Source organism: Amblyomma mixtum, chromosome 8, assembly GCF_055824585.1.
Source record: "Amblyomma mixtum isolate Tamu chromosome 8, ASM5582458v1, whole genome shotgun sequence".
Taxonomy (NCBI): domain Eukaryota; kingdom Metazoa; phylum Arthropoda; class Arachnida; order Ixodida; family Ixodidae; genus Amblyomma; species Amblyomma mixtum.
This window is the reverse complement of record NC_143019.1, coordinates 139,505,404-139,515,620: the sequence shown is the minus strand read 5'-3', so window position 1 is coordinate 139,515,620 and position 10,217 is coordinate 139,505,404. Positions and strand designations below refer to the sequence as shown.

General features: G+C 47.6%; 1 protein-coding gene across 3 annotated transcripts in view; it reads right to left on the bottom strand.

Annotated features, from left to right (window-relative positions):
* Positions 1 to 5,669: 5,669 nt before the first annotated feature.
* The window catches only part of LOC149334622 (zinc finger protein ubi-d4 B-like), a 54,352-nt gene continuing 49,804 nt past the window's right edge, over positions 5,670 to 10,217 (bottom strand). For all 3 annotated transcript variants that reach the window (XM_089555261.1, XM_089555262.1, XM_089555263.1), the window contains exon 9: positions 5,670 to 5,979. In XM_089555261.1, the coding sequence (XP_089411387.1) occupies positions 5,900 to 5,979 (80 nt within the window). In that variant the 3' untranslated portion in view covers positions 5,670 to 5,899. The remainder of the gene's footprint in view (positions 5,980 to 10,217) is intronic.

The following is a 10,217-nucleotide window of genomic DNA, read 5'->3' as shown; positions in this document are numbered from 1 at the left end:
ACACCCTTGTTGACGTTATGAGGCTGTTAGTATATGGGCAGGATCGGGTGACTTTTTGAATTCATATTTCCTTTGTGTGTAAAATGCTAGGACACTTGAAGCAAACGGATAAGTGCAGAACTGCCAAGCCAGTACGCATTTACAGGAGTGGAAAGGTGGATTACGCCACCTGTAACGTAAGTATGCACCTGAAATTTGGCACATATGTGCGCTTGAATGCCTGCAGGCTGCATGGAAAAGGAGGAATAATTTTATTGAGCCAGAGCCGAGAAATCGAGCATTAACCTTTTGGGGCTTTCCATGGGGCGCACAACTTTTTGGACATTGCTAGTTGTGGTGACGTTTTTTGCATGTGTTCGGGGAAAATGAGCACCTCCTGGGCAGATTCCAGATGTCCCGATGGGTTATTTTGGGGAGATTTCGAGGAATTTTTGTGTTTGTTAGGCCTGTTTGGTTTTCCTTCGTAGTCGTAATTTAGAGTATCGATGCCACTGAATTCCATAGAATAATGCTGCATTACCTAAGGACTGTTCACAAGGACCCAAGTTTGTCGGGTATATGTCAATAGCGCGGAGAATAACACACCAAATATAAATATTTTTGCATACTCAGCACTGGCTTTTCCAACATTCTCTGGGATCCCTTTGTCTTATTACTGCACCATACATGTGGAGAACTCCACGCAGTAATGGCAAATTTCTCTTCCAAACAGTTCGTCGCTGCACTGCTTTAAGAGCATGAGGACACGTTTGTAACTAAATCATTATATTTTCTCAACTGCTTCTCTTAATTAGTGGCTTGTTCCGCAACAAAAACACACAGACAGTTTACTTTCCCTCTTGACGATGTTGACTATATGCACGTAGATTGAATACAATATATGTGACGGCGTCTCACTGATTTGTATGCATAGTTGCTACAGCCTTATTTGAGAAATTTAACGGAAGCATTTTTTTTCTTCCCAAAAAATAAAAACTTAAAAGCGACTGACTCGCAACGAAACATGGGATTATAACGATTGAAACCTCACAAAATCAGCCGCTGATAGCCACTCCGTTTGAATCCCACTGTCCAGGCTAAACTATACAGAAGGAGAGTCAAACCACCTGTGGAACCACCTGCTCCAGTCGCCAAGAAAAGCTGGCTTGCCGCCTCATTCGACAGTCTTCAGGCAAGACATTGGACCTCTTATTAAAGTATGCGTCTGGGTTAATATGAAAACTACAGTTGACGTAAAGCACACTGAAAGACACTGGTGAGTGAGTATGATTGACAGACAAGCGCTCATCCGTGCTGCTGTCATCGGGATATGGGGGGAAAAACAATGTAAGCTCTATGACATGCCTGTCAAACATGCGCGACGAATTTTACTGATGCATATGTGGCTGCGTGACACCAACAAAAGCAGTCTTTTTGCCTGATCAGTACGGGTTCATTTAAAAGCAATCTATGTCTTTGATTAATTACTGCATAAGTTCCCTGAAGATAGATACGGTGCCAGGATATTCGTAGTGAACTGGCACAAGAAGCAGAAAAGGAGGTAGAATGCCTTCGTGGAATAAAGATATAGACTGAACAAAATGCACCGACAAGAGCTTCACACGTACTCGCTCATCAGCGAGAGCGCCTAAATAGTACGTCTTTGTTCTCGGGCTCTGAAGAAGCATTCGGCAAATTTTGATGGCAGGTTTTAACCCTCGCCTCCCTTCGGCGCCATTCCAGCTGAAGGCTGCAAATGCCGCAGCATCAACCAAACAAAAAAACTCACCTCTGGCGAGGTGCAATTACAGCTTTCCCAGTTTACGTCACCATATCGGCGCATGCGTGCGCTTCTGAAATGGAGGACGAAATATGCGACTTCTCTCAGCGTGGTGCAGAAGGTGCGATGTGTGCGGAGCCGGTTGTAATCGGGAGAAGAAAGGCTGCGGCGCGTAACCAGGCAGCTATAATCGGGAGAACAAAGGGGGTGGGGAACGTTCGAAACATGGCGGAAGGAAAGCTCAGGAGAGCCCCTTTCTCAGAGAGACGTGCTTTTGCAAGGACTACTGGGAGTCTTCGGCCAACGGCGCAATCATTAGTAACATTGGGTGCAGCGGCATCATCTGCTGCGCATGTGCAAAGCACTGAGCCAGTGGGGGGGGAGCACTTTAAACACGAATACACCTACATGGGAGTAAAAAGGGGGTAGGCTCTCCTCTAGCGCACTCTCTTTTATAAAATGAAAGTGTCTGGCACACTGCCTTTTATAAAAAGCAAGTGTGCTAGAGGAAATCTGGCTGGCTTCAAAAAAATGTGATGTAAGGCCTTTCCTGAACACTTTCCTTCATCCATGGCTTGAAACATGAAAAACGAGGCCCCACCCTTTTGCTTGAAGCGAGTTCCTGTTGTGCGTATGCTGCAATCAAGGGGCAGTGGTGCTCTTGCGCATTCTGTCAACTGTAGAGAAGGCTCATAGTTTTTCAGCGCAACGGAACATGGCCAAAGAAAAGAAGCAGGAAGAGAAGAAGGACGAAGAAGGAATGGGGAAGGTGCTAACCTTGTCAAGCACTGCGCTACTTGCAAGTATTGTACACCGGTGTTTTCGGGAGTGAGGATTCTGAGCACAAGCAAATCAAAAACAACCCGTGAAACGATAGAGGCACATTATATTCAGAGAGCAGGGTCAGAATAAGCGATACTTCAGTTCTTGTGTATGCTGCAGAAAAGATGTTCCTATTAAAGTTTTTGCGATAAAGATGTGAAACGAGTTTTCTTCCTGTTTACCTTGCACGGTGTCCGCCTGCGCTGGTCTGAGTGTATTTAAGCTGTGTGTCCGTCCCTAAATAAGCAGTTGACAGTCAGCGCTGTGTCCGTCCTTCTTCTCTTCTTTGGCCGTGTGCCATTGCGCTGAAAAACTATGTGTAAATCAAGTATACCAACTAGCCCAAGAATTATAACTACTCTAGAGAAGGGCAGCGGCTATTTTGCTTTGCTCGAGGACTGCGCACTGAAAAGAGTGGGAATGACAGGTGAAGCGAGACGGCTGGAAACCAACACGACTTCAAAGTATGCAAGTAATCAGGCATTCAAAGTGCTTGCATTCCCGCACAATTTATGCTAGGGGCTGAGGTATAGTGCACAACTTTAACTTTGCATCCTGAAATTAGCAGCCGTCAAAGGAGACTCCTTGCACTTTATTTCATGGCAATCGAGGAATGGTAGTCCTTGGAAGATATGCAACCGCAGATCGAAATAAATAATTCTGATTGTTGGAAAAGTAATCGAAATGTAGAGTATCCGAGTCAGCAGACTGCACTGGAGTATGCTACGCTCGTGAGAATGCAGCGAATGTTTACAAGGTGGAGAGCTCCTCGGCAGATTCATGAAAGATGATATAGCATAACTAACTCTGATTCGTTCTTTCAACAATCTCTGGTACCATCCTGTCTTGACAGAACACCAAATTTGCCTAATTCCACGTAGTATAGTGGCAGCTTTCTCTTCACCGCGCCGCAGAACGGCATGTGCAAAATGTATTCCTCCACTCCCCTCACCCACGACTAGTGGCTCCATCCCTGGGATGGAAAGAGCACCGGTGTCTAGCTGCTGCGCGCAGATTCGGCCCGACTTTGCATACGGCGTGCTTATGAATGGTGGCGTACCACTGTGCAGCTTTCTCTGCTCATTTAAGAAGTGAATGAAACGCTCGTTGCACTTTAAAAACACCATCCAGAACTACCTTTTTAATACCTAACTGCATTGTTTGCAAAATAGCCACAGCAGTACTGCTCAAATATTTCGGGGCCTATTTGTTGTCTTCCTTGGCCCTGATTGGATGGCCCTGATTGGACGAGAAAGCTCTTTCACAGTATTGCAAACAACTTGCAAGATATAGTACATTCAGAATAAATTTGTTGCTTAGCCTATGCGTCCCATAAACTTCCGATGGCGACTGTAGTATGTGATGATGTAACATGCCAGAAAGTTGAGGTGGACAGTTCAAGGGGCGTTTGCAAACAAAAGACAAAATGGCACCTCCTTCGGAGCCCGGCCGCTTGTCCCGTCCTGCAGCATGCTGCCAGGCTTACTGGCGCCAGTTGAGCAGCATTCCTATGGGATGGGAAAAGCAGACCCTGTGGCTCGAGAAGCATTACTTGCTCCACATGCACTGCCAATTTTGCAAGTGGCTAACCCATGGTCGAGTTTTCCTTAAGCACAGTCAGTGAAGTCCCACACTGCATTGACAACGAAGAGCAGCTGGCCCTTGAAGAACACAACTCAGTGCGGTCCTAACTCCAGGCAATCAGCCCAAGTGGATGGTTGTGTGTAGGCTGCATACAAATGCTGAGGCAGCTATCATAGTCCATCTACTTGCGTACAATGTGGAGAACACAGCCACTAACAGATCACCATAGCATTCCAACATGGTCGGCCACTTTCTGTGGCTGGTGTAAGAAGGCATTTCATGCAATGTCAGACCCACTAGCTTCTTTTATTCTCAGGTTTTGCACTGTGGCACACAACAGTAAGACATATCAATACATCACAATTAATGCACAAGAAGTACCACTGGTTGCTAAACACAAGCTGCATGACAATGTGACACAAGGTAGTTCTCGGGCTTCCCGAAATACATAGAGGCATGCACAAGGAAGGTAGTATTGTGGGCAGAAGTAACAGATGACCCCCCTCAAGTTCTGACTCGTGTCACTCTGTGTGCGGGCACCACCTGAGAAAGCACTTCAGGTTTCGAGAAGGGCCCACTGCGCTGGTCTCGACACCAGAAGTGCTTTGCTTGGTGGCGCCCCCACACAGAGTGGCACAAGTCGGAACTACTAGCAACACATATGGAATCAACGTCCAGAGGCATGCAAGGTGTGTGAAGGTACATGACCTTGAACAAATGCCCCCGAGTTATCACAAGTACAACTTACCTGCGAAGTTGTATTTAAAGGCATGACTCAGAAGACTGACCTTGAATCGCTTTCCAAAAGCTAGTTGACCTGATCCTTTCTGCTGATCCCTACTTGGCAAGGTTTACTTTCAGGTACGAGGCATCCTGGCAAATCAGCCTCACATGGAACAACACTCACAATGCAAAACACAGCTAGAGAGAGGTGCCTATCTGCAACAAAGGAATGTAACAAGACCTGCCTATTCCAGCTCGCAGACATAAAATACACTTAACGGAAATAACTGACGTAACCTGAAATTCTTTTTTCGTCATAGTTTTCTGTTATAGTATACTTTGCATGTAACACAATAGTTTGTACTAACACTCATGTCTGAAAGTTCTCTTTGCATGTCATGTTATCTTTGCTTTTAATCTTGCACTATGTGTTTTATATTGCCTGCAAAAGAAATTTGAAATAAATTAAATTGAATTGAAAATGCAGGCTTTCTGCTTTGGAGGTTTCACGAGAAGCTATCAGAGATTGAAAAGCAGCCAAGCTTGGAGTAGTGGCTCTCTCTCCTGCCGAGTGCACTCTGAACAGAGCCAGAAAGACTAACACCTCGGTAGTTCCATGTGTCTCCTGGCCATGTGCTTTTTGAATCACTACAGTCAGCCATCTGGGATTGTGCTGCCACCTACAAGCCTTGTTTACCGGTGCCCCAGCACAGCCACTCTGACAGGCACTAAAGAGCGTAGATAAGGCTCTCTCACTGATCGCAATAACGGACCCAGGCAGTTCAGATGGAAGCATTTATTGTTGCAGACACAGGACTGATGACAAATGGGATCACGGGACACACACATCTAGCACATAAGAAATGCCTCTGCTGGCACACTGGCCCATAATGGGCACCCATGCGTCCACTTTGCTGTCACACCCTTGCTTGACACAGCCCGTGCTTGGGCGTCCACCATCTCTGCTTCAGGCGCCCCACAAATCCAGCTGACCAGCCTCGAGCAGAGATCTCAGGGAGGGGTTCCCGCTGCCGACGGCCGCTGCTCCACCCGGCCGTACTCTTCCACACACAGGTGACAGCTCCACAGGCCTGAAACACACAGCACCCACGGTGGCTCAGGGGCACGGTGGGATTACAAATACTATGCTCCGTTTCATAGACAGCAGGCAACGCTGCCAAAGCTAGCGTGCCTGTTCACACGCAAAAAGTAGTTCGCCACACAACCAAAGCGAACACAAACATATTTCGTAGCGACAAATCTCTTCGTCTTACCTCTTGCCACATTTTCATACTGCGACTCATTGAGATTTCGAGAAGCAAGAAGTACCCGTGGCAGTATGATACGCGGTTGGTAGGGCGAATCGCTCCTACTCCATCCGCACCCAAAAAGTAGTGCACACTCCTTGAAAATTATGGCCGGAGAGCCTGAACACTGAGCGCCTCACAGCTTCGACCGTGATTTTCAGTGTTGCTACATCGTTTCATACCGCTCTTTGTATTCGTCCAAACAATGACCGGAGTTTTGAGAAGAACGAATGATATGTGGCAGAGTAATATAGTTTCGCGGATGCACTACTTCAGCAACCTCCGCAGCATTGCCTGCTATCTATGAAACGGAGTATACCTCTGTACGCAGTCAGCTTCAAATGGAGTTTGTGCACACTTGCTGCAGTCACAACCGAGCTGAGGTTTACACGCTACATGTCCACATAAGACCATAAGACTGTCTCCTACCAGGTTGACATCCTCAAGCAACTTGTACCCCTGTCATACGGGCATCGCATAGGCTTTAAAGAATCAGGCCCTTATGTTCAAAGGCGTGCAGCTACACGGCACCAATGCTGCGCCTTTGCCGCTGAGGACCTCGGAGGCAAAGGCACCTGTCAGAGACCTTCGGCACCCAAAGGCGTCTCCTTCAAGAACACGTGATCGCAGTGACGTCGAACGTCAAAATGTAAAAGCAAAGAAAAAAAATATATGCAGCTAACAATGTTTGAAATTCCATGACTACAGTGCAACGCTGAGTTGTGTCTCTGCCTGTGTTGTGTCTCTGCCTGTGTCCTTCTTCTTGTCCAGTTCGTTGCGCTGTAGTCATGGAACATCGGAACCAACTCACCCAACAACTTACCTTGTCAAATGTTTGAAAACATTTTTAAAAGATATCAAAGGTTTGTCTGGTTTTGCTTCTTGGATGGGTGTTTAGATTTTATGACCAGGTTTCAAGACGGTTGCAGCAACGAGTTACCCTGGTGGTCGAGGCAATACAAGAAAAGCTGCTGCTGCTGATGAGAGCAGCTGTTGCAGTTCTTTTAAGAAAGCAATAAGAATAACCTGAGCTTAACGAGTGAATAGAATAGCCCACTTTAATTTTAAAACACTCACTTCAGCCACCTCAAGCATAGCAGGGGATGCTAAGCCTCAACAACTGTTTCACCTTCGAGCTGCACTGTATAACTGTGTCGCTGCTCCTTTGGTGAAAAGAGGCACCTTTGCTGGAAAGGCCTTCGAGGAATGCCATGTGGCAGGGATATTATACATCCACAGCCAAAGGTGAAGCTTTTCAGTGAACAACGAAATGGTTCACACTGCTGTTTCGAGCAGTCACATTATGTGGACTCTCAAGCACACCAGGCAGTCCACTTAACACAAAAAACATGGTCTCGCAAAAACTGAAAATGTTACCACTACTAACGAAAAACAGACACTTATTATTCTCTCTTCACGTGCCCAAGAACCAAACAGAGGTTCTACCCGTGGACAACCAATTGAAATGCACCTAAACAACAACGGTTAGCCTGACTTGTAAGTAGACAGCCTGGCAGACAGGAAATGTGACAACACCTGGCCCAGTCCTTCACCACAATGAAGTTAATCCAAAACTAGCAGGAAGCTCAAGGTTCAGAAGCAACCCGCATACATGCGTACAAGCACCAATGCGCTTCTTTGACAGTAAAGAAGGATGGATAGCTGGGCGAGTTTGTAATAATTCATCATGGGGGGGTACAGCGTGAACAGACGAAGGACGAAGCAGGAAGACTACACAGACAAGCGCTGTCTACGTAGTCTTCTTGCTTCGTCTTGTTTGCGTGGTACCCCCCACTATCTTTCACAGTAAAAATGCTTGTGAAAAGCTTTTTTTCACGCCTCGCAACACTGTCACAGCCAGACGAAAAAAGCTATCCCCGCATAATGAGCAACAGCTGCTTTTTTTTTTTTTGCACGAGAATCTATATATTAGAAGTAGTTCAGCATACAGTTAAACCTCGATGTAACGAACTTCAATATAACGAAGTTACAAGGCATATAACTTAATCCCCATAGGAAACCATGTATATTTTGCCTCGACATAACGAAGTAATATTGCTGCAATTTCATTACAATGAAGTCGCGTAACTTAAACAAAGTGTACCCGGAAGGAAAATGTCCCCGTGATGATGACGGCCGAGGGGAAAGCGGTGCCAGCATAAATGACGTGGGTAATCCACTCGGACGGGCCTCCTGGGGCTCGTGGAATTCGCTCCCAGGAGAGAGAGAGCCAACCTCTCCCTTCCACCCGTCCCGGCCCATCTTTTTTTTTTTCTTGCTCCATCGCCAGCGATGCCACACACTCCCCCCCTTCCCACCCCACCCCTGCCTCCTAAGCTTCTTTGCTGTGCGTGCATCAGCCCGTCTCTCATTGGATCTGCCAACCCATGCGATTGCTTGCACGGCCGCCGTCGCCACCGTACTCCTTGTCCGCATTGTTCATTCACTGCTACCCCATGTGCTGGATACATCGCAGACGTCGCTTTGGTTTCCCTTGTGTATGCCCGCGTGCATCGGCGCCACGAGTGGTAAGCGGAAAGCCCTTTCGCCTGAGCAAAAAGAGGCAATTCTGGAAGCAGTTTCGAAAGGTGAAAAGAAGAAGGACGTAGCGGCTCGATTCAGCACATCCATGAGTACGCTTTCAGCGATTTTGAAAGCCAAGGAATCTATCCTCAGCTCAGTGAAATGTGGTACGAGCGCCCAACACAAGCGATTGAAGCCTGCTACATATCAAGATGTCGACAAGGCTGTGTTCGCCTGGTCCATGGATGCCAGAGCGCAGAATGTGCCGGTGAGTGGCGCAGTTTTGCAACAAAAAGCAAAGGATTTCGGATGACTGCTCTCTTTCAAGGCACGCAGTGGTTGGCTACACCGTTTTAAGGCCCGGTACGGAATCGTCGGACGGGTGTTGTGCAGGGAGTCAACGTTGGCTGACGCGCCTGAAGCCGCTAGTTGGCTGAAGAAGGAAATGCCAGGAATACTGATGCGATACCAGCCATCGGAAGTTTATAACGCGGATGAAACTGGATTTTTTTTTATCAAATGCTACCAAATCAGACGCTAGCACTGAAAGGTGATCGCTGCCATGGTGGAAAACAGTAAACTGCGTATCACTGCTCTCCTGTAGGCAAACATGGATGGCAGTGATAAGCGAGTGCCGCTTGTGACTGGAAAGAGCAAGAAGCCGCAGTGCTTCAGAAACGCTCGGAAGTGGAGTATACTTCGAACAAGAAAGCGTGGATGTCCTGCGACGTCTTCCGTGACTGGCTCCGGGCGTTCAACAAGGATATGAAGAATGGCGGCCGCAGCGTGTGCCTCTTGGTGGACAACTGTTCCGCCCATCACGTCGACGCCTTGGAGCTTGCCAATGTCGAGCTAGGATTTTTTCCACCGAACTGCACTTGGTTGGTTCAGCCGCTCGACCAAGGAATCATCAACAGCGTGAGGTGTGCGTATCGTTGCCGGTTGATCGACAAGCTGCTGCTTAATCTCCGCTGAAAACGCCCCACTCAGGTGGATATTTTTCAAGCCTTAGAGATGTTTTCTGCATCGTGGAAGGTGACATGAAAGGAAGTTATCCAGAACTGCTTCCGGAAAGCCGGGTTTGAGAACAAAGTGGCTATAACAGCAAGTGCCTCCGAAGACCACAACAGCACGGAGGCCAATGAAAGAAAGGGCTCCGTTCGATGGCCAAGAAGGTGATCAAGCCGGCCTTGAAGAAGCATGGAGGTGCCCGGAGAGTGACGGGGCCGTTCCTGACAGTGTCGCTCTGGAAGACTTTCTCTACGCTGACTCTTGCGTCGTTGCTACCGAGGAAGTTACCGACGACTCCATCGTGCGGATGTGCTGGGAAGCACACAAGAGGAACCAGGCAGCGATACCGATGCTGAAGACGGCGATGCCCCAAGCAGCCGCGAAGTTCTTGATGCAATTGATGTTCTGCGGCGCCACGCGAGTTTGATTGGGCAGCAAGATGCAATGCAACCCTTGTGGGCCTATGAACGCAGTGTGAGGCCGTCTCT